The 23,578-nt window shown below is 42.0% G+C and overlaps 3 protein-coding genes across 3 annotated transcripts in view; 2 read left to right on the top strand and 1 right to left on the bottom strand.

Annotated features, from left to right (window-relative positions):
- Nucleotides 1-9,687: 9,687 nt before the first annotated feature.
- On the top strand, nucleotides 9,688-10,908 carry LOC134191566 (chitin synthase chs-2-like). The gene is made up of 2 exons (XM_062660187.1): nucleotides 9,688-10,775; nucleotides 10,819-10,908. Exons 1-2 carry the CDS (start codon nucleotides 9,786-9,788, stop codon nucleotides 10,906-10,908), a joined length of 1,080 nt encoding a protein of 359 aa, XP_062516171.1. The 5' UTR covers nucleotides 9,688-9,785.
- On the top strand, nucleotides 10,904-14,907 carry LOC134191352 (uncharacterized). The gene is made up of 8 exons (XM_062659962.1): nucleotides 10,904-11,079; nucleotides 11,161-11,225; nucleotides 11,297-11,371; nucleotides 11,438-11,548; nucleotides 13,808-13,937; nucleotides 14,012-14,065; nucleotides 14,139-14,272; nucleotides 14,338-14,907. Exons 1-8 carry the CDS (start codon nucleotides 11,019-11,021, stop codon nucleotides 14,680-14,682), a joined length of 975 nt encoding a protein of 324 aa, XP_062515946.1. The 5' UTR covers nucleotides 10,904-11,018; the 3' UTR covers nucleotides 14,683-14,907.
- A 1,927-nt stretch (nucleotides 14,908-16,834) lies between these two features.
- The window catches only part of LOC134191161 (deleted in malignant brain tumors 1 protein-like), an 11,246-nt gene continuing 4,502 nt past the window's right edge, over nucleotides 16,835-23,578 (bottom strand). Inside the window, exons 4-11 of the mRNA XM_062659743.1 lie at nucleotides 20,737-21,048; nucleotides 20,351-20,677; nucleotides 19,956-20,273; nucleotides 19,569-19,883; nucleotides 18,765-19,103; nucleotides 18,363-18,695; nucleotides 17,958-18,293; nucleotides 16,835-17,365 (exon numbers count right to left, since the gene is read on the bottom strand). Of these exons, the coding sequence (XP_062515727.1) occupies nucleotides 17,046-17,365; nucleotides 17,958-18,293; nucleotides 18,363-18,695; nucleotides 18,765-19,103; nucleotides 19,569-19,883; nucleotides 19,956-20,273; nucleotides 20,351-20,677; nucleotides 20,737-21,048 (2,600 nt within the window). The 3' untranslated portion in view covers nucleotides 16,835-17,045. The remainder of the gene's footprint in view (nucleotides 17,366-17,957; nucleotides 18,294-18,362; nucleotides 18,696-18,764; nucleotides 19,104-19,568; nucleotides 19,884-19,955; nucleotides 20,274-20,350; nucleotides 20,678-20,736; nucleotides 21,049-23,578) is intronic.

A 23,578-nucleotide genomic window follows, 5' to 3' on the forward strand; every position in this document is an offset into this window, starting at 1 on the left:
CCCCTCGCGGTGGAGAAAGACCGGCTGGAGACATTCGCCACTCAAAGGAAACCGCTGCCTCTCTATCCTCCAATCAGGATTTTACACATTTGGTTAGTGTTTGTGTATGCACGTGTAGTCACGATAACTGCTGATGGCAATGCCCGTCGCTATTGGCTCTCTACTAATGGCTTTGTAACTGAGTAGTCAATTGCTTTTATCGTCTGATATCACATTTCGTTAGCATGTGAGCTACACCTGCATGTCGTCTTCTCCTTTGTCTTCCGTTTTGTACCTGGAGGAATAGGCAGCGCTTGCAAAACAACTCCTAGTCGCTTAGGGTCTCGTACTTTGCATGCATTAAACGAGTAGACCATCTACAAAGCGTGGTATTTGCACTCAACGCAGGGCGACGTGCAGAGCTATGATTTGCGTACATTGCGGTCGACCTTTGGTTGGCTTCTGTGGTAAACTTTGAGTCTAGCGATCTTAGAACGAGAGACAAACAACGAGAAGAGCTGGAAAGAATCAACCTGTTGTTTGTAGACTTGGATGGCACGTGTCGAGACTACACGCACTTGCGTCAAAGCGAAATTACATTAGCAAAGAGCCAATAGAGACGTGCATCCCTATCGAGGATGCACAAGCATTGAAGGGCACTCTGATTTGAGGATAGAGAGTCTGCGGTTTGCTTGAGTGGCGAATGTCTCCAGCCGGTCTTTGTCCGCCGCGGGGGGAGATGACCGGCTGGACACTTGAGCCTATCCTTAGGGCGGATATGTGTTATTTGTGTTATCTGTATTATATACAAATATATGGGTGTCACTCAAATATATATATATATATATATATATATATATATATATATATATATATGTGCGTTGGGTCGTAATGCATCATGTAGCTAAACGATCAGTCGGCTGACGAACTACCCGTGAACTTCCAATGAGTCATAGCGAGGCGACGATATACGGTCATGTGCCAGTGCAACAGAGTCTACGACCTCATGGTGATGTCATTGTAATACCAGACACCATTTAACCTAAATGATGACGCAAAGATCAACATACAGCCTACGCACAGCCGGCAGACGTTACTTCTTCCACCTAGACTTGCTACAGTTCAGACCGTGTAATATGCTTCTCTCGATTTCTGCAACACTTCTTAGAATGGTAGAACTAATTGAAAATGATGAGAGACAATCCAGACGTAGACACAGCTAGACGGCACTGGATTTATCTTGTACGAGAACTTGTGCATGGCATGGGTTAGTCGGTATTTCGTACTAAAAACGATGACATCACCGAAAGTTCGTGAACTCTGCAGCATAGTGGCACATGATCGTCTAGCATCATCGCACAATTACTTCTTGGAAGTGCACCGGTAGTTCGTCAGCCGACTGATCATTTACCTACATGATGGATAGAGGATACCAAATTCCCCAAGGGATGCCAAGAGGGGTGCCTCAGACCCTCAGAGAATATGGCTCGGGGATATCAAATTCCCTAGTGAATACGGCTCGGGGATGCAACAAACAGGGGATGTCAAATTCCCCATGACACCTGTTCTTCTGGCAGAACCACTTGTTTGTTGGTCGCGTCTCTTGTTATCAAGTGATCAATATGCTCATATCTTACGTGTCCGTCTACATTTACCAAATAAGATGTTGGTCCCAGTCGTGTCACTATTCCTGCGAGCCATTTGCTTCGACCATCCCTTCTTGAATTCTAGACAGAAACAGTGTCTCCTGGACCTATTTCTCTTACATTGGTTGTAGCCTGGTTAAATTCTTCTCTTTGATGATCTCGTATCTTTTTCCCAGCTTCCGGTTTAAGTAGACTCAGCCTCGTCCTAAGAGAACGTTTCATCAGCAGTTCAGCCGGAGTCTTTCCAGTCGTCCCGTGTGGGGTATCAGATAATGAAGTTAAAACAATGACACTTGGTGACTCCATGTTCGCTCTGATGACTTAGACTTCAAGCTCTTCTTTAATTCCTGTACCATCTTCTCCACCTGTCCATTCGTGATGGGTGATATAGTGGAGTACGTTGATGGTGGATGCCATTTGAGCGCATGAATTTACTAAACTCCTCTGATCGGAACTGAGGTCTATTGTCAGTTAGCATACGATATGGTATTCCATGAGTCGCAAAAGTTCATCTCATACATTCTACTGTCTGGTAAGCAGTTGTATTCTTCTGTAATTCATGGACCTCTGGCCACTTTGGAACGCATCTACTAACAATAAGTAGTGTCTTCCTCCGTACTTCGCAAATCTGCGTGGACACGTTCCCAAGGACCTTCTGGGGATGAGTTGACGTTGAAGTTGCAGGTTTATTCCGTTGCTCCTGACACGTGGAACATGGTCTGACTATACACTCAACATCTCTGTCCAAGGCAGGCCACCACACAAAACTTCTAGCAGTCGCCTTCATTCGCACCATTCCTATATGTCCTGTGTGTAGTTCTGACAATACTTGTTTTTGTAGTGAATATGGAATCGCTACTCTTCCTCCATATATTAGACCTCCCTCGGTAATAGATAACTCGGTTGACCTTTGGCATAACTGTGAAGTGTAGGCGACACATTGGTTGGCCATCCTTCTAGAGTATACTTCAATACTCTGCTAAGGATTGGATCCTTGGCCGTGGCTTGTTTCACTTGGTCTGCTGTAACTGGCAAAGTGTCCAAGTAATTAATTTTATATGGTACGTAGTTTTGTTAGGATCGATTGCTTCCACAGGCAGTGGAAGTCTGGATAGCATGTCCGCTTCTTGATTGTTTATTCCCGGAGTAAACTCTAAATCGTAGTCATACGCACTCAGTACTGTTGCACAACGCTGCAATCTAGCAGCTGCCAAAGTCGGGATCCCTTGTTTTGCTCCTATTATTTTAAGTAAACGTCTATGGTCTGTCACCAGTGTAAATTTTCGTCCGATCAAGTACTTGTGGAACTGTCGTACACTGTTGATGAGAGCTAAGGCTTCCCTTTCCAACTGTGCATACCCCTTTCAGTTGAAGACAACGTTCTGGATGTGGATACAATTGGTTGCTCAGTTTCACCTGGCCTAACGTTCGTTAAACAAGTCCCAATTTCTTCTGGCGAGGCGTCACACTTGAGTCGTAATGATTTTGTCAAATCGTAATGCGTTAGACAGCTCGATTTCAATAGTTTCTCTTCGCTTTTTTCAAAAGCTTGTTGTGATTTCTTCCAAATCCATGGCGTAGACTTCTGGAGTAGTTTGTGCAGAGGTTGCAGGGTAGTTGAGAGAGTCGGTAAAAATCGACCAAAGTAGTTGAGTAAACCCAAATATGATTTTAATTTAGTTACTTTCTGTGGTTGGGGAGCCTTTCTAATTGCTCGATGCTTACTCTCCAATGGTCGGAGCCCCTTCTCGCTAATTAGGTGGCCCAAATACTCCACTTCGGTAGTGTTGAATGTGCACTTCTCTTCTTTTAGTAGAATACCTCTCTTACCCAGTCGGTTCAACACAACGTCTAACCGCTGGTCATGTTCCTCCTGGCTACCTCCTACTACCAGTATGTCATCTAAGTAGCTTATGCATCCTGGAATGCCTGCTAAAAATTTTATCCATGGCCTTTTGCCAAATAGTAGGTGCCGAGGTGATTCCAAACGGCATTCTTGTATACACAAAGAGTCCCTTCCTAGTATTGATCGTCAAGTATGCCTGAGAGTCTGGGCTAATCTTCATTTGTTGGTATGCCTGTTTCATGTCCAACCGAGTAAAAACTCTTTTCCCTGCTAGGGTTGAAAACAGGTCTTGCGGATTAGGCACTGGGTAGCATTCAGTCTCTAGGTAAGGGTTCACACTAACTTTGTAGTTACCGCATACCCGTATTGACCCGCCAGCCTTCCTTACAACTACAATAGGTGATGCCCACTCGCTTCTGTTAATTTGTCGAATTATTCCCTCCTGTTGCAAACGATCTAGTTTTTCGTCTACTTCATTGTGTAGGACGTAGGGTACCGGTCGCGGTCTGTGGACCTTTGGCACTGCAGCTTGTCTTAGTGTGATGCGCGCTTCGTATCCGTTCAGTGTTCCAATTCCCTCCTCGAACAATTGGGGGTTTCTCTTAGTATAATCGGTATCCAGCGTCTTCTGTGGGCTAGTCGGTCCGTCAACCCTAAATAACGTGTGCCAATCCAGTCGGATTTGTGTAAGCCAGTTTTGCCCCAAGACCGCTGGTTTGTTTTGAACTTCAACAACTACCATTTTCTCGCGTGCGGTCTGGTGGCCGTACCGGATTGGAACGTAAGCTCCCCCCTAACCGTCAGTGGTTCTCCGGAGTACGCCTGAACTTTGATTCTACTCTTCTGTAACTTCACGTGAGTCAGAATACGTTTGTATATGTACGCAAGTATCACTGTCATAGATACTCGGTATCGACATCCATTGTCATTAACGCCACCGCAACTTTTACGGTGACTTTGGGTGAGCTTTGTTTGTCTGTCAGAGTATATATTATACTCACCTCGTCGTCGTCTTCGACTTGTTTCGTTTGGTGTCTGGGTTTTGTCGACTTCGATGCTTGCTTGCGGTTCTGAAATCCCGAGCCATAACTCGCTTGATACTTCTGGCCAGATTGCTTCCGTTTCCTGCAATATTTAGCGATATGACCTCTAACGTTGCAAACCCGGCGGCAAGTGGCGCTCTTGTACCAACACTTGTCAGAGTCGTGATTGCGTCCGTCACAACGATGGCAAACACGCTCTTTAGCTGTGCTATCCATGGGAGTGAACTGCCTACCTCCGGATGCTTGCACTGCAAACGTTGTCTCCGCTGCTTGGTATGTTTGTCGACTTGATTGCGGTTCTCCTCGCAACAATTTCAGTTTATGTCTTGCGGCTCCGTGCGCTTCAGTTAGCGACAGTGCCTTTTCCAATGTCAGGTCTCGTTGTGCTAGGACCTTCTGCTGTAAGCTTTCATGTCGGAGACCGCACGCCAATTGATCGCGTAACGATGTGTTCAGGCTGTCAGCGAACTCGCAATCTTTCGCTAGGCGGCGTAATTCTGCAAGGTAATTTGCAATTTATTCGCCCTCTTTCTGCTGTCTTTTATAAAATTTGAACCTTTCGGCAATGACTGCTTTCCTCGTTTCGTAATGATTCTTCAGCAATGTGATGAGTGCGTCGAGGGTCTTAGCTTGTGGTTTAGCTGGACTGACGAGGTTCGATAATAGTGAGTACTCTGTCCCTCCGACTGTTGTGAGGAATATTGCTTTCATTTTGTCCGCATCGATAATGTTGTTGGCGGTACAGTAGAGCAGAAAGCGTTAGTGATATCCATCAATCTTGTATCCTGGTTGGAGTGGTTCCAATGTCCATACTTTGTGTGGCTCTGCGCCATCCTCGTCGCCAATTTTGTGTTTGGTTGGTAGACACGGGCTCGATTTGTTAGAGACTCGCTTGTTATTGCACACTCAACAACGCTCACTAGCGTACTAACCGAATAGTGCTATCTCACAGTCTAATTACTACATGCAATGCCAGCTAGGTCATCTATACTAATCTAATTAATTGTCATACACTACAACAGGTAATTGTAGACTTAGTCACTGCTTTTCATAAATCTGTTATTTGTTGTCGGTCACGTGACTACCGCTGATATTAACAAAGTGCCTCGGTAAAATTCTATGGGTAGTTACGTCTATGAAACTTATACCGTCTATTACACAGTCGATGTCATGGCACTTTACAGTAAGCGCTAAATTGTTAATGGCATGCAGAAAGTTAAACACTAATTATTAAAGGAGAATTCTCACCAAATCAAAAATCTCTCAGATGAAAGCTGCCATGTCATGACACAGCCCTTAGCAACCGTTTACTGCAGACTTCTACCATACGGAGAAGTAAGGCATTGAAATGTCCTGTGCGGGCGCGTTTAGTACCCGTATGTAAATCATTGCTGGTTAGCAAGGAAAACCGATACTTGTGCACTTTTTAAAGTAAGAATTGTGAGACATGATAGCAAGTTGATTTATTGATTAAAGCAAACTATGACCCCAACTTATCGTGATGTGTTTCTTTTCTATTATTTGTATAGTACACTTGTGAAACTTAGTTAGGGTAGTGCTGGGTTTCTTTGCTTGGCGGTACACATGTTTTGAACCCAAATGAGTGCGATTTCTCAATCGTTTAGTCTTTTCTTTGGAAGAGTTTGTCATCTAGTATGAGGAGAGTCGCTACACATGCGGTGAGCCTGAAGCACTGGCACGCTTCTCAGCGCTATTTTCATAGCTGCGGTTCTTTAAATTGTGTTAAGCAGCCAAGCGCAGTACACTGCAAAAACTCAAATCCAGTCAGTAAATGTGCAGCCTTGTTCATAAAATTCATCATACGAATTCGGCAAAGGTTCCTCCAAGGGTTCTCTCAACCTGTCCATAATTGCCATTAACTAAGGATGTGCGAAGAACTTAACGCTTCAAAACAACCCTGTAGAAGGCTGGATTCTGAGTGATACAATCCAGTGTCTGTTGCTCCTGTTCTGACTAGCAGTCATAAACATGAACACAAGTCGGAGTTGCCTAGACGGCCCTGATTTGGTTCCTCTAGATGTTCGGTCTCTAATGCACTATCATCCTATCCACTTAGAGTTTCAAGCTCGTCTGAGTCTACCTCCAGTTCGTATAAGTAAGGCAATATTTGCTCAAATGAAGAACCTGTACTCTGCCATGACCGCAGAACACAATTTAAAAAATCGCAATTTAATATGAAAACAGTGCTGAGTGGCGTGTCGACTAATTAGAAGAGTGCCAGTGCCCCAGGCTCACCGCATGTGTAGCGTCTCATCTATACACATGGCAAACTTTTCCAAAGCAGAGACTAAACGACTGAGAAATCGCACTCATTTTCGGTTCAAAACAGGTGTACCGCCAAGCAAAGGAACCCAGCACTACCCTAACTAAGTTTCACAACTGTACAAAAGAAACACATCACGATAATTTTGGGTCCCAGTTTGCTTTAATGAATAAATCACAACTTGCTACCAAATGTCTCGCAATCCTTACCTTGAAAAGTGCGTGCACAGGTATCGGCCTTCTTTGCTAACTGGCAATGATTTAGTGTAAAAGAAACATATGGGTACTGTACACCAGCTGTTTAATATAGAACACTCTAACTTCAAAAAGGGGTCCGAGCGTTCCAGGCTAAGCTAATACAGAAAATACTAAACCCTATATAGTTGCAGTGCTACAGAGATTGACAAAATTTCCCTGTTCTGCCACACTAGGGAAGTGCTTTGAGTGAGATTCTTGGTTTACTCCAGCAGAGAAGTTAAACTAGAAGAACCAGGGACCGAGAAGCGCGCGCTAACCGGCCACCGTCGACACAGCATGCTTCCGTGGCGTTACGAAATCTCCGTTATTGTCTTCTGATGTTACTATCAATCATGGCTTCCCTAAAGTTTCAAATCCAGGTTTAAAACTTTGGGCACGTCATGCCCTGTACACTAGACCGAATCACTGTAGTTAGAGGGAACCATTAGGCTACCTATGCATATATGGTGGAAGGATGCGTCCAGGTCGAGCGTCACTCTATAGTGGGTGTACAGTCTGTTTGAGCTTCAGATTTTCGATCGAAAACGTGCATGTGTCGCGCATGAGTTACATCTATGGTTACATGATTGCTATCTATCTAGCATATTATGAGATCGTGTCATCTAGGAACAAAGCACAACAGAAAACGTTTGCTGTACGGCACGTCAAAGCGATTTGCTAAAAGAACAAAATTCTGAACCGTTACCTACGAATTGGTGATCACGTGTTTGGATCCCATGTTCCCAAATTCTGGACCACTACAATTTACAATTTTTCCATTTATATTATCAATATTTCCTTGATATGCATGCTTGTACATTCCAGACTTTTCAAACCATCTCAATTTCTCTAATAAACGCAAACTATTTTGGATCATTAGGAATTCTGGACGACTTCGAGTTCTCTCTACAAATAACAGACACAGACATGGTAGACCACTGTGAATTTTGGACCACCTCAAATTTGTAAAATATAGACGATATCGAACTCCATATACATCACAAGCCGCTATATACCGGTATGCATCGTTCATACTACTTACGCGCGAGGCTGTTTATCGGGCGTATAGAATGAGCTGTATACGTCAACGCCACGTCTGGGCCGTTCATATATAAATATTTGATCATAACGGATTTGTCTGTTTATTTGAAAAGTTGGTGATAGCTTTGAATTGATGTTCATAATATTTTTGTTTTGCTACAGCTGGTGGTTTATGTGATGTGGGAAACACTTTTGGTTTCTGGTTTTTCATTTTACGTTGCTGGGCACATTGAAAACACATTACTTGCGATTGCATTACAGAGTGGAACATTGACTGTGGCGATCATTTATGAGTTATATGGATACAAGAAACGAGGCAACCGTCGAAAGTTATACTTTTATGTAGGGTTAGTTGTCTTGGGCTTGGTTGGACTAGGACTGATGATAGCGTCTCTAGCCGAGAACGGAGCATTATCTATTACTACAGATGTTTTCACTACAGTCATTCTATTAGGTGTGTCATTAATGTGGTGCCCTAAAGCTCAAAAACGGCTTTTTCTTGAGTTTGAAAGTGCTGCTACTACACACGATGGAGGACAATATCAGGGACGTACAGAGTATGGGTCGACTGGCGACGACAACAGCAAACCAATACAACGCGAGCAGAGACAGTGGGATGGAGATGGTGATGAGAACACTAGTATTAGAGACGAACGGACGAAATTAATCCAAAGCAATGAAACTACATCACTCGAAGAGGAGAAAAAGGTCAATCGTAGATGGAAAGTTGGTATTATTACTGGGTTTACAAGGATTTTTTTTGTGTTTGTTTGGATGGCAATCAGTATTGCAGCAAACATGAACGACCTTGGTGTTCTCGTATCGCCGAAAAATTTTATCTACGAAATAACAGATTTGAATTTTAACACCGCATCTTTTGTTAACATATTTACATGTTTGGCATCATATTTCTTGGCATGGCTTTCGTGTGCTACGAAAACACAAAGAGGAACTCTTTCTTTCCCTCTTGTTTTATCAAACGTAGCTATTTTTCTAGTCTTATTACCTTGCTGGTCCGACAGTTGGAAAAATGCTCTTGAAGGCATTGGATTCACTAATACATTCTACAGCAGTGGACCCGAGAAAGGTCTTGCGATTGCTGCATCATTTACGCTACTAGTATATCAATCCATTTTCTGCTTTCTTTACGCGTCATTACCGAAGATGTTTCCACTAATGAAGGAGGAACAACTGTTTATTCAACCATTTTACAGCAGTTGCTTTCAGGAGCAATTTTTGGTTCTTAACAGGAAAGTGCTCAAAACACGTGAACAGAGGACGACGGAAGAAGACACGATAAAAAGAAAGGCAAAAGTTTATCTTTGTACGACGATGTACCAAGAGAGCGAATCTGAACAACGTCGTCTTCTCTCGTCTATAAAGAAAGTAGCAAAAGGAGATGCAAACACGACAGGCGCAAAAAACAAGCAAAATGGCAAAAAACCAGGAAGGTTGACAATGTACGAAGCGCATATCTTCTTTGACGGAGGAGCGAAAGGAAAAAATGTCAATCAGTATGTCCTACAGTTGATGCATTTGATACAAGAGGAGATGGAGATTAAGCTGCAAAAACTGCACTTGAAGAAAATAGCTACTCCGTACGGTATTCAGTTTAAAATAGATGTAGGGAGTACCGATTTCAACATTCCTTTCTTTATTCACGTTAAAGACAATAGTAAGGTAAAAAGGAAGAAACGCTGGAGCCAAGTTATGTACATGACCTACATTATCTATTACTTGATCAAGAAGCAACTACGACAGTCGACGAGCACGGAGGACAGCTCTGTCGATCTTAGCGACATCTATCTTCTTACCACAGACGGCGACGTGTCTTTCGAGAGGGAGTCAGTAGAGGAGCTCATCGACGTACTGCAACGAGACGAACTAGTCGGTGGTGTATGTGGACGTACTCATCCATCAGGCTCCGGTCCCATCGCTTGGTATCAAGTGTTTGATTATGCAATTAGCCATTGGTTTCAGAAAGCAGCAGAGCACGTTCTCGGATCTGTCATGTGTTGTCCCGGTTGCTTTAGCTTGTTTCGAATCAAAGCCATTAAATCTGTTCTGGCCACGTATCGCAGCAACGTCGAGAAATCGTTTGAATTTTTGCAGAAAGATATGGGAGAAGACAGATGGCTTTCCTTGCTTCTGGTCCAAGCAGGTTGGCGTTTGGAGTACTGCGCGGCTGCTAAGAACGAAACCCATTGTCCGACAAGCTTTGACGAGTTTTTCAAGCAACGTCGCCGGTGGATCCCATCGACTATTGTCAACTTGGGCAAATTGTGCTCGGATGGTGCAGACACTGCGAGAAGAAACGACAACGTGTCGCTCTTGTTTATTTTATATCAAGCAGTACTATGGGTCTCAGGAATTATCGCTCCTTCTACCGTCATACTTATCGTTTCTGCTGGATTTGCTGTTACGTACAACATTAATGAAATTGCTATTGTTGTTATTTTTCTGATCGTCAGCGTCTTATTTGGTTTCATCTGCTTTGTGTTTCCTCAGAAAGTTCAGTGGCTTGTTGCCAAGTTTCTAACGTTTGTATTTGCTATTTTGATGGGAGCCGTCGTCATTGGTATAATATATCAAGCGGTAGTTGCTTTCAAACAACTAGGAGACCCGAAAGAGCAACTAAACGAATTGTCAAACACTACACCTACTCCTATGTCTGAATACTTCGGTCTTAGAGACGTACCCGTGAGTACGTGGTACGTGCTAGCGTTATCTGGGATTTATTTAGCAACTGCCATTCTTCATCCATTTGAGTTCACATGTGTGTTTCATTCTATTTGGTACTTGCTTTGTTTGCCATCCGGTTATTTGCTTTTAATTATCTACGCAATCTGCAATCTTGATGATCAAGGGTGGGGTACGAGAGAGACGTCAGGTCAAGACGATAGCTTATCTTGGGAGAGGTTTTTTAACTCGATCTCTAGAGCAATGCGAAAGTTGTGTTGGTGTTGCAGATCGGATGAGCAAAACAATGACGACCAGGAACCAGGTGTTTAATTAAGCGAATGCAATGTTATTAGAGAATCAGTTGGTTGACTTTATGCTTATCTTTTTGTTGCCATTAAATTAGACACTTTAACAACTGAAAGTGAACGAAAGACAACTAAGGGATTTCTACGGCATTGTGGGATAACGGTAGCAATTCACAGTTAATATAGATATTATGCAGTGACAGAGAGATGTATAATGTGATCTGATTCGCTTAGGACCAAGAAATAGTTAAAGAGTTTGAAAAGGCCGGCTATGACGATGCGACATTTTTTGTAAACATGACATATGAGGTTTGCATGCTAGCTTTTAACAGTTTTGATAGTATCTCTAAATTATCTTTGTAAATGTTTGTTTAGGACATTCGAACGGTTGACGAATCGATAACCCGGAAAGACATTGAAAGACTGCATTCTAAAATTTCTGCAAATCAGATGGATCCCGAGCTTGCTGTGCGAATCTTAGCAACGGTTAGTTATTAATTAATAGTTGCTATTCATATATATACCATATGTATACCATATATATATATATATATACTAGGATCCATGGCCCGTCCTTCGTACGGGCAAGACTGTAGTGTAAAGATAGGTCTGTGGACACGTCACGTGCAATCTTTGTTGCGAGGTCCCGGATATGCTGAATAAATTCGAATCTTGCTCTTCGCGCTTGTTTCGATAGAAATCGACACACTCCTCGTGTAGCGCTTCCTGCAGAAAACGTGTAGGTTGGATTCGGTGCAAATGCAATCAGAATTTGAAGGGAAACGCAAGCGATAGAAGAGTAAGTTTCGTCGGCACGAGATATTCGATTGCTGGAAGCTTTGCGAAGGACGGCGATGCATAGGGTCTACACGGGACCGGTGCGGGCGTGTGTTCGAATGAACTGCAATGTGTAGCGTTTGCGTCGTTGAGAAATTTTACGCGTGGGTCGATCCCTCGACAGGAGACCCGGTGTATTATTTCTTTTATTTTTTTCATGCAAACCTTTCTCTGTGTGTGCCGAATGTGCGTGCCGATTTCGGTTGCGAACGAACAAAAGACGTGGCCGCCAAACGCGAACATACACACACACACAGACAGACAATTTGAGCTTTATATATATATTTGTTTCTTTAATTACTGAACCATATTATTGCTATCTGAAGGTAGATCCTACACGAAAAAACCTCAACGGTATCTACTATTAACCTTTGATAAATCATTTTAATATATACACAGTTCAATTTATTGAGAGTTGTTGCATCTGGTTCTTCTGCGTCTATGAAAATGAACAACTTTTTACAGGGGACACTCTTGACTAGATTAACTTCAGTGTTTGCAAACTGGCAGGAGTCCAAAAGCCGTAAGTCTCAACAACAAGCGGGTAAAGCACTACCATTAATCTGGCCTCGTGACGATCATCTTTCCTGTCTTCAGCAGGTTCTGCTGCAGCACCTGCTTTTTAATTAACAGCGGCTTTGATCATATGCAGAAGCTGTAAACTATATATATATATATATATATATATATATATATATATATATATATATATATATATATATATATATATATATATATATAGGCGGATATGTGTTATCTTTGTTATCTGTATTAAAAATAATATATATATATATATAGCTCACCGTGATGTCAAAGTACGCAGCTCGACCCGAAAATTCAGGGTGAAAAATATCACCAGGACGACTGGCATCATAACTGGAGCATCGTTGCTCTCTTTTCACATACTTGTTTTTAGTCAAAAGTGAAAGATGACGTCACAGAGCGAGTTATGTTGTAACCGCAACTTATAAATGATAGCCAAAAGGATCTAAAACTTGGCCGCAAACACACTTCAGGGACTGAGAAGAAAAAGGAAAGGGAGGAATTCCAAGCCATAGCCTTACGGCTAATACAAATTCATGAGGTAAAATGGCGAGGTCGAGCTAATTAGGTTAGGTTCGGTATTGCCCACAACCAAGCAACAGCATGATTCGTAGCAATGGTGTTATGCCTTGCTTTTACCTTAGCTAAGACTGGCTTTCTGTGTAAGGTTGATCTCGTGTTGCAGATCATCATGTTGTGAAGCGGACATGCTGGGACATATAATAGACTTTTGAGTCTTAAGTGTGAACTGTATTATGTAAACATTGTAGCACATTGTTATGCAGCAGTTCTCATGTCATCTGTTGCTGCTATATTAATAGCAAGGCTGTCGAGTATTATTTGGCATTTGGCAAGTTGGTAGTCGCAAATTCCGTTTATACTGCTAAATGCCGTCGACTTTATACTAAGTATAAGCGCACTGTTTGATAGAAGGTGACCACACGAGGTAAGCGACTCCGTGACAGGTATTATCAGACACACAAAAAATTTGTAATTTATTAAAATCTTTTACTCTCAAATATTTACAGCTGTTTGCCAACAAAGAGCTACGTATATATTGCTAAAGTGCTGCAAGGTCAAAACCATGGCACTACACAAGTGTCGGGAAGAGTATACCGTTCGTCATTTAGTAATCGTACATTTACATCATGTTTTCTAATATTATAAAAACTGAAATGGAACTTACGCTTTATATACGCTCTGAATTATTACTGTTAAAATTTAGCATGTAATAGAGTAGTTACATTAGTAACGTCATGCAAACGTGTAATAACATTACTGATGCTAAAATTATAGCACCGCATTGGTTGCATTGGTTGGTATGCGACTTAATTAAAATCTAATAATGATGTGTATTCCTTCTAGGATAACGTACACGATTTCTTGAAAGAGCTCAATCTTAAAGAAGAACATTTTCAAACACTCAAAGATAAGATTCATGATTTGGACAACCTGAATGAAGATACTTTAAATGACTGCCTTAAAAATAAAAGAGGTAAGTGGATAATCCGGGTATGTGCTAAGAGGAAATAGAGTGTCCACAAAATTTTTTTTATTTAAACTAAACAGGTTACATTAAAAAGATCATGTTTGCAATGGCGAAGCGTAGAAATTTCACGCAAGGTGACTTGTTTTGGTGCATGTATATCTTCATTTCTGCTCGCTATTATAACAAAATTTCGTTTGTTAAACCTAGAGGAAAAAATTCTTTCCGATGCTATGCGTCTACTTCAAGAATTAGATTTTGAATCACTAGAAGACGGAGAATTAGCATTTTGGAATAAATGCAAAGAAGAGTACCTTACGCCGGAAATCTCTGAGCACCAAACAGTAAGCTAAATATACATTTGCAATTTACTATTAACTTAGTTCTGCAACTTGCGTAATTACTGCAGCCAAGAGCAACTAAGCTAAAAGAAAGTCTTGCTGAACTGCGAAACGGAATGGTTCTCCTCTTTCTGGTCGCCAACGTTTTGTGGATACTGCTGATCGAGACGTTGGCAAATTTAGCAGATCTTCAGGTGTTCTACACAAACGCTTTGGGTCTCATGTTTCTTGTGATTTATGGAAGCATCGTCACAATTCAGTTTACAACAATCCTATGTCATCGTCTGATTACCTTTGTCCACTATATCAGTCGTATTCGTTGGGCGTTTAGGAAGCCTTCGTGTTGCTGCTCGTGCTGTTGCAAGAAAAATGATGAAAGGGGGAATCCTAAAGATGAAGAAGAGGAATTCTAGAGATAGCAAGATTTCAACTTGACTTACGAATAATCTCCTTACGAGAATGCTTGTGTCTGTTTGTTGTGTCTGATGCTACATTGACTAGACAAGAACGTAATATTTATGCATACTATATTTATTTGTTTGTGTGTTTATTCTGTTATTCAATCTCTATATGTTAACTACAACATTTTGTTGAATATTCTAATTGCTGGCTATCTCACTTCGTGTTTGAGCTCTAAATGTGATTTGTGCCAAACTAATAAACGTAATATTTACAGTAACACGTTTCTACTAATAAAGTTTGTCGCGTTGACGTCATTATTGCATGTAGGACAGCACGGTATAGCACAGCAAATTAAAATAAGAAATGGCAAGTCGTGTACATTTCAAGTATATTCTTGCGTAAACTCTACTTGCATGAGTGTGCGTTATCAGAGTATTTTGATTCAAATAATTCATTCTATTCAATAAAGAGCACTGGAAGAACGCGAAGTAAGAGGGTTTAGCAAATCTCGATTGTTCTAATAGGTCTCGCGGAACTAGAAAAATCTCTCGTACACGTGAGTAGATTATCCGGGCATCCAGACCGCATCCGGGTACTAACAAAATTAGTCTATCTACGCGGACGACGACGTGTTGCTGTGGAGGCACGCATTGTTCAGTGCTTCTGTCAGTTAGTGTAGTGTGTGGTTTATGTTACATAATATTTATATTAAAATATTAATAATCGAAAAATAGAAAATAAAATGCGCACCCACGCATGGATTTGTAAGCCAAATTTCTGTCAAACAACTTGTGGCCTGACCGTTAAGGTAGGATACTTGATATTAGTTAAAAGGTATATTCAAGGAACACGCTATATACACGTATGTCTCACGTCATGTGTGACACATGTACATTTAAGTTGGTAACTGTATGGCTATAATATTTTCTCTTATTTTGTTAATGCAGTGGCTCGTTTAGCTGCCAAGCTTGGTCTAATAAGGTGAAATTATGGCTTGTTTATTGCTCGCGCGCACGCACACACACGCGCACACACACACCTACACACACACACACACACACACACACACACACACACACACACACACACACACACACACACACACACACACACACAAACACAAACACATGATATCATTACTAAGTTGTAAGACCCACACAACTGATAATCAGCTGACACCAAACAGTAGAATGTTACGTATTAATAGAATAGCTTAAGCAATTGCAATAAAGATTATATCTTCTGTTCTTTCTGAAATACAACAATCTATTGCAGTTTCTTGCTAATGTTAGCCATTATCTGAAAAATGTGCATCATGTCTAGATACTACATGCTTCAGAGTCCATTTAAAACTAGCAAACAACGATACTCACGGGTTTATCGTAAGCATTTCTTGTGTGGAGTTTTTAAAAACCGTTCGCTCAAAAGTTATAGGGTGAAAGGAAATATGCAAATGAGTTAGACCTCTGCTCGAGCCGTTAATTAAACTTCGCGCACATTTAAAAAAAGTTGGAAGCGATCTGTAGAGGAGAACATGTCGGATGCCATTTGCAAGAAATTTGGTGCAAACGGAATTCATTTTGTAGTAAAGCAAGGAAACCACGCAGCGACTCTAAATTTGTTCTGCTGTTTCCTTTTATTTTCTAGAGTCTGCAAATAATAGTTGGAAAGCGATCTGTGACATGCCTCGATGCATTTGGCACAGTGAAAAGCATTAGGCAAATGGTGACGTCCGCGTCGCTGTAAGAGCGCGGCCATACAACTGCTAGAGTAAGCGTAGAGACGTTGCATTGTTATCGATGAAGAGGTTGAAGCGGTCGGTATCAGCAGACGGCTCGGATCCCATTTGCAAGAAATCTTTCGGATCCCGTTTGCACGAAGGATCCAGAATATAAGATGCACAGGGCTCTCTTCAACTCTTTCTCTCTCTCTCGTTGCCTCTCTTTCCTCTTGATCCCCTGCTGTTCTATTACGAAAGATGTGAGGTCCTCGCCCTCCAAGCCTAACTTCCGTTCTACTTCGATCAAATGATCCATGTCGGAAGGCCTCTGGTTACCTACAGCTACGGTGTATTAGGGGTCTACTCTAGCTTGAGACACGGTCGCCTCACACAGATTCTTGCAGAGACGAGACGACAAGCTTTACGAGACAATACAGTCGATGTAGACACAACACTTTTACCGCTTTATTTAGCTTGCGCCCTGCATTGTCTATCACATCTATTGTACATACGACAAAGGACGTGACATACGGTGCTCATAATAAACAACTATCCCCACGTGTTGTCATTCTAATATCATAAAGTCTAAACAGACCAAACTCAGATACAGCAACGAGGCACGTTCTGATAACATCGGAAACAAATTCTGTAATCCTAATTACAAGTAACTCCAGCGTTTTCAGTCTGAATACAGTTATGATGTCCCAATGGACGTGAGCGACAATCCTGGAGTCTTGTCTCTGATCCCTTGCAGCGCACGTCGTCCATCCAAATGTGTCCTGTCTCTGATTCGCTGTACACTCGATGAAACCCCACTGCATTTGTAAAGCCCAACTGATGGCATACAACTCCAGCATCATGGATATCCCACAAATCATCACACACAGCACCCCACACGCCTTGATATAAGATTTCGACTCTGCCCGTGCTGCTGTTGTTCCCATCAGCCAATCTCACGTTAAGAGTTTTAATCACTAAAGAGAAAAACAGTTAACTGAAATATTACGACAGTATATAAGCATAGTAAAATATTGATAATAATATTTAATTATTTCTATTAATTTTGCAAATTAATTTTTGAAAACTGGATTTACATTAAACGCAAAACCTTACGTGTTTGCGTTCGCATCTTACGTCATTTCGTTTTGCGTCTCCTAACAACGTTGTCTGTTCACATTAAGTTAATAAAAACCGGATTTACATTAAACCGCATGTGTGCATCGTCTCCTAGTTAACGCGCTACCCTTTCGTAACGCCAAACACGAGGTTGATATAAAAGTTGCAAAATACAAGTTCAACATATAAAATAGCCGTCGTTTATCTTTCAGACGACACATTGTGTGCAAGCCTTAAATTGTATTTTCTGTTATAAAAACTTAAATTATTACAGGTGTGTTTGGTTTTTATATTACAGTCAAAAGTGCATGCAATCATCGTTTATTTGAAACATGGTTTTCTGCTTCGTGTGTAGTGCATGCAGTATTGTAAAGGTATTTCAAAATCTCAATAGGGGGTGATACAGTGTGCATGCAAAATGTTGCATTAATTAATATTAACAATACTTACATCGTCCAAAACAGGCTACTCCAGCTTTTCTTGATTTCGAGCAGTGAGACGCCTTGTTTCCCCATCCTGCGAAATCACAGTCCTGTATGCGACGTTTGTTAGCAGTACACTGAACATTGTCCATCAGTACGACAGAGTCGTCCGGACCATACGTTGCGCCCGTGTTCACAGTCGACGCTCTTTCGTACCCCAATTGACGACAAACGGCATGTCCATCATAGATATTCCAATTACTGTCGCACACCGAGCCCCAAGTATTTGCAAAGTATACCTGAACTCTGCCTCGGCTGTGGACCTCGGGACTGGACCCTTTTAGACGGACCACAACCGGGTTTGCTGCATGTAACGAGTGAACAAACCACTATGACTATTTCACGTTTTTTCGTATATTTAATTGACTTATACTTGCAGAGTAGCCCTCGCACACGATGCCCACGTTCTCCGAGTCGCGACATGCCGTCACTCCCCAACCGTCGAACGGACAATCGTGAAGATGAGACTCGTCGCCCTTGCAACTGACTCCGGACATCCAGATGTGACGCGAGCCGTTGTCGTGGTGATATTGCGCGCGCGCTTTGACAACCGACGGACTACCGTATCCCAGCTGCCTGCACACGACTCGACTGTCCTCGCTTGTCCATCCGTCATCGCATACCGTGCCCCATACTTCACTATAATAGACCTGTAGTAGACCCTGACTCGGTGTCGCTCCACCGACTAGTCTGATTTTCTTAGACTCTGTGAAAACAAAAATCTTATTTAATATACGAAACGTAATAATTATCTATATTTTGAAAAATATATGACTTGAAGAAGAACCGTAACAGACAACTCCAGCATCTTTTGAATGCTGACACTGAGACGTTCCCCAACCTGAGAATTTACAACTCTCTAATGTCGACTCATCTCCCTTGCAGTTGACCTCGTTCATCCATGTTACACCGACTCCTTCCCCAAATCGAGCAGCTACAGAGTTTACGGCTTTGCCTGTAGCGAACCCGATTTGACGACAGACTACGTTTGCAAATTTCTTGTTCAAAAGTTTCAGACATACGGTTCCCCACACTCCTGCATGCAACACTTCAACGCGACCTTCGTTCATTGAACGACCATCAACAAGTCTGACCACGGGAGGCGAAGGTTGTCCTGTGTATAGAAGCACAGTACGTTGTTTGAACAGCTAAAGTATTTTTAATTAAACAAGACCACAAGAATAAAACTGATTGTTTGACATAAGCGCACGCATCAATTTTGACTTATGGGCGCGTCTTTAAAAGTATTAAATAAATTTTAAATTTTAAACTTACACATTTAAAGTTTGTTGTAATTTTTATTAAATATTTATTACTAATTTCTTTATTTTATTTATTAAAAATATTAACTTTTTATTAAATTTATTTAGATACAATTAACCAGCATTCCTCAAAGGCGTATGTAACAACTTGGTAGAGTTTGAGTGTGTCACAACAACTGTCTAGATAAATGACGTATTAAAACGGATACATTTTTGTGCATTCATTAAAGGTCATATATATAATAAAATAAAGCGAGCGCGGACGGATTTCTGAAGAAATATTTTATTATTGTGGCCTAGATATATAGCTCTTATACCTTCGTTTGTACAAACGAGACCGACATCATGAGAATGTTCACAACTATCACCAGAGACCGAGTATGAGCAATCCTCCAAATAGTTATCAAACTTATTGCATTCAACGTCTGTTAACCAAATGTGCTCGGTTCCTTGTCCGTAATACGCGTTACCTTTATACGACGACGCCTTTACAAATCCAAGCCTTCGACACACTAGGTTTGCATCGGTTAGATCCCACTTGTTGTCACAGACCGTCCCCCACATTCCGCTGTAGAACACTTCGAGTCGTCCAAACGAGCCGTCTCCGTCGACGAGACGTATAGGAGTCAAACCTGACAAGACAAAACGATATTTGAATTAAATTGCGCAGGATCGGTGCATGCTATTGTACATAGTCTATATACCCAATGTTTGTTCACAAACGACTCCCACGTCGTCGTCGTGAAGACAGCTTCCAATATTGCCCCAACCGTCAAACTTGCAGTCGTTGAGGCGTAACTCGTTTTTCTTGCAATGAACGTTGTTCATCCATATGTGGCCTGATCCTCTTCCGAACGACCGCACTTCAGAAGCTCGACTATATCCCAGATGACGGCATACTGCATGAGCATTTTTTAGCGTCCAGCCGTTGTTACAGACGGACCCCCAATGTTTGCTGTAGTATACTTCCACTCTACCTTCGCCACCGTTCTTGCCACCGACCAGACGCACAGCAAATGAATCTATAAAAAGATTTCGTGAGTTAAAGTGGCATTAATCGACACCATTTGGCTACTATTTAGATGCTCTGATAGTTTACCATTTCCTGTGCATTGAACTCCAATGTCTTTGTTGTGATCACAATCAGTGATCCCCCAGCCTCTGTGCTGACAGTGATCTAATAACTGCTCGCTGCCACTGCATTGTACTTTATCCAGCCATATCCTTCCCGTTCCTGTCCCAAACGTTGTTTGTATATGTCTTTTGGTATCTCCTCCAGAGTAACCGAGGTGGTTACACGCTACTTTGGCCGACCGCCAATCGAACTTATTATTACACACCGTACCCCACATCCCACCATAAAACACCTCCAGTCTGCCTTCGTTGTGAGACGAACCACCAACGAGACGAAGAGATAATGGAGCCACTACAAATTTTTATCAAATTAAAGAAGTTAAACTATACTCTAAGTAGAGGAATGTGTACTTTCGCCAGCGCATTCAACTCCGGCATCATGTTTATGTGAGCACTCGTTGGTATCCAAGGCAGGAAACGTGCACTGGCCGAGATTACTTTCGGATCCTTTGCATTGGACCTTGCTTAACCAGATCTGTCCAGAACCCGGACCATAATATGCTTCGGTGTGATAGTTTAGTGCCGGTGTGAATGTCAGTTGTCGACAGACTACGTCTGCATCTTCTTTACTCCACAATTCGTCACATATTGTTCCCCACATTGTGTTGTAGTAGACTTCAACTCTTCCGTGAGACTTCGATGTTAAGCGAAGAGGGGTAGAAGCTAAAGAGAAACAAACGTGGTTAGCTGTCACGTCAGGACACTGCTGTGTTTTCTGATCAAATAGAAATTTCCTATTTAATTATTATTATTGTATCTGCTTCGCACACATAAAACATAAACATGGTATATAGTACTAAGTAATTTCGACTGCTTTACCAAATGATGCTATTAAAGTATTTCTAGATGACCATCTTTGTTTCCTGTAGAGATTTGAACGACGTACTGTTCCAGGCAACTGCATGCGACATGTTGCACCTCCATTTCTTTATTCGTTGGTTTGTTTCGTTTTGCAAGATAATTATAAGCTAGTACCCGGATGTGATGAAGAAAGTTCTAGTCATATCAACAGTTCGCAAAACACTATAGTTATAAATGAAGAAGCACTAAAGTGCTAACCCCTCGGCTGCTACGACTAATATTTTGGCCGGCAACAACACAGAACAACTGCTAACTAGCACCAGATGACATCGTCTGGCACGCTAATTGACACGTGCACCATGCAGCGGTAATAATGAGCGAACAATTAACGGATTGCAAAGGAACTGTGATTCACTAAAGCAATCAAAATATTGCAATCAGCTACACTTTAGCAACATGTAGAAAGACCTAATGCTTATAGCAATGATTTTTGCTCCAACAACACGGTACGACTGGCGTTTAGAGCAACACACAGAACATCCGCTAATTAATCCTGGCCATTTCATTACTAATTAAGCGTTTGGCGTCTATCTTTTGTTAGATTTCGGTATCCACACATGGTCACCTTATTTTAAAAGGATAGTCTAGTCAGTATACGGATTTCTGCGAGTGTATAATCATCAGTCATTGTTGCAATTGCTTAATCCTTAGCTCCATCCATGATGATATTATAACACGTGACCAAGACGATGGAAAAATGACCACAACAGCGAAGTCGTTGAGTCTCCAAAGCTTAGCTAGAGGTTGCCACTAAGATTGTCATAACTTGATAACTGTCTGTAAAGACCCTACTAAAAATTGGGGAAGTGCCTCATCAAGGGTTCTACATTGAGCGACGTGATTGATCCTTCCTCTGGCTGACGGCAGTTGCAGTAGATAGGTAATCTTTGTGGACTGAGGATATAGTTACGACATTTTCTTTGTTTCGAAGGACAAGGTCGCATACTGTGTTCTTCTAAGCAATCAAATAAATGCCTTCTCATTCGTTTCCATTCTACGATGTCACTGCTAGATAACATAAATCAGCAAGAGATTTTTACGCTATCCCGCTTTCGTCGTTCCCGAATATTGCTTGCTGAAACCGCTCTCGGTGAAATGGTATCCTATGGGGTGCCATCATTTCACTGATGTTATGCATGGTACCCTGCGTATCAAATCACTGGGGTACCAAATCACTGGGGTACCAAATCACTGGGGTACCAAATCACCGTGACACCATCAGGAATGTGTCTGGTCAGGTTTGAATAGCGCGCTCAGCATTCAAATCTAGCTGTGAGTCCGACGACAACGAAGTTTCTCAACACAAAATGAGGGTATATGTATCAGCAGCCTAATGGTGAGAAATAGCATTTCTTCACGCCAGAAGTATCCGGTTGTGTGTCACGAACACACACGCGCGCGCGCGCGCGCACGCACACACACACACACACACACACACACACACACACACACACGCACGCACACACGCACACACAGACACACAGACACAGACACACAGACACACAGACACACAGACACAGACACACACACACACACACACACACACACACACACACACACACACACACACACACACATACACACACACGCACGCACACACGCACACACACACAGACACAGACACAGACACACACACACACACACACACACACACACACACACACACACACACACACACACACACACACACACACACACACACACACCTTGACCTTGATTCCACCATACCCACTATGGGTTTTGGCAACGCAGCGTAATACCGCTTCTCCAAGCAGCACGATCATCAGCATCACGAAGACTGATGTGTAATGATCTGAGGTCTCTTGTGACAACATCTATCCATCTCTGTTTAGGCCCATGTGTTGGTCTTGTTGCATTACTAAGTCTGCTGCGAAGTAGTTGTTTTTGGGGACGATTGTCATTCATGCGTAGCAGATGGCCCAGCCATTGCAAACGTTGTTTCTGTATTGTCATATCAATAGGGTCTTCACAAGCTCGTTCTAAATTGTCTGAATTCTTGATTTTATTCCATCTTGAGACACCAAGAATCGATCGAATGCACCGCATGTGGAATGTATTCAAACGTTGCAAGTTTGGTTGTGTAACGGACCAAGTCTCACATCCATATAGCAAAACAGGTCTCACCAAAGCACGAAAAATTTTCATTTTTGTGGAGATTGAAAACTGCCTGTTGATAAATACCCTTTTCTTCCAGGAACCGAAAACTTTACTTGCTTTGCTTATACGAGCATCAATTTCAGCAATGCATCCACCATCTTGGCTCATGATACTCCCCAAGTAAGTAAACTCTGTAACGTTTTCAAGAACAGAA

The sequence above is a fragment of the Corticium candelabrum genome, chromosome 15 (assembly GCF_963422355.1).
Source record: "Corticium candelabrum chromosome 15, ooCorCand1.1, whole genome shotgun sequence".
Lineage (NCBI taxonomy): Eukaryota > Metazoa > Porifera > Homoscleromorpha > Homosclerophorida > Plakinidae > Corticium > Corticium candelabrum.

Excerpts from the sequence above, each read along its gene's own strand:
- LOC134191352 (XM_062659962.1), top strand. The coding sequence starts at position 11,019 with ATGCGAAAGTTGTGTTGGTGTTGCAGATCGGATGAGCAAAACAATGAC. Across the intron at positions 11,549-13,807 it reads CTGTGCGAATCTTAGCAACG|GATAACGTACACGATTTCTT; the intron begins GTTAGTTATTAA and ends TATTCCTTCTAG. Across the intron at positions 14,273-14,337 it reads AAATCTCTGAGCACCAAACA|CCAAGAGCAACTAAGCTAAA; the intron begins GTAAGCTAAATA and ends TAATTACTGCAG.
- LOC134191566 (XM_062660187.1), top strand. The coding sequence starts at position 9,786 with ATGTACATGACCTACATTATCTATTACTTGATCAAGAAGCAACTACGA. Across the intron at positions 10,776-10,818 it reads TCGGTCTTAGAGACGTACCC|CAACTGCCATTCTTCATCCA; the intron begins GTGAGTACGTGG and ends GGATTTATTTAG.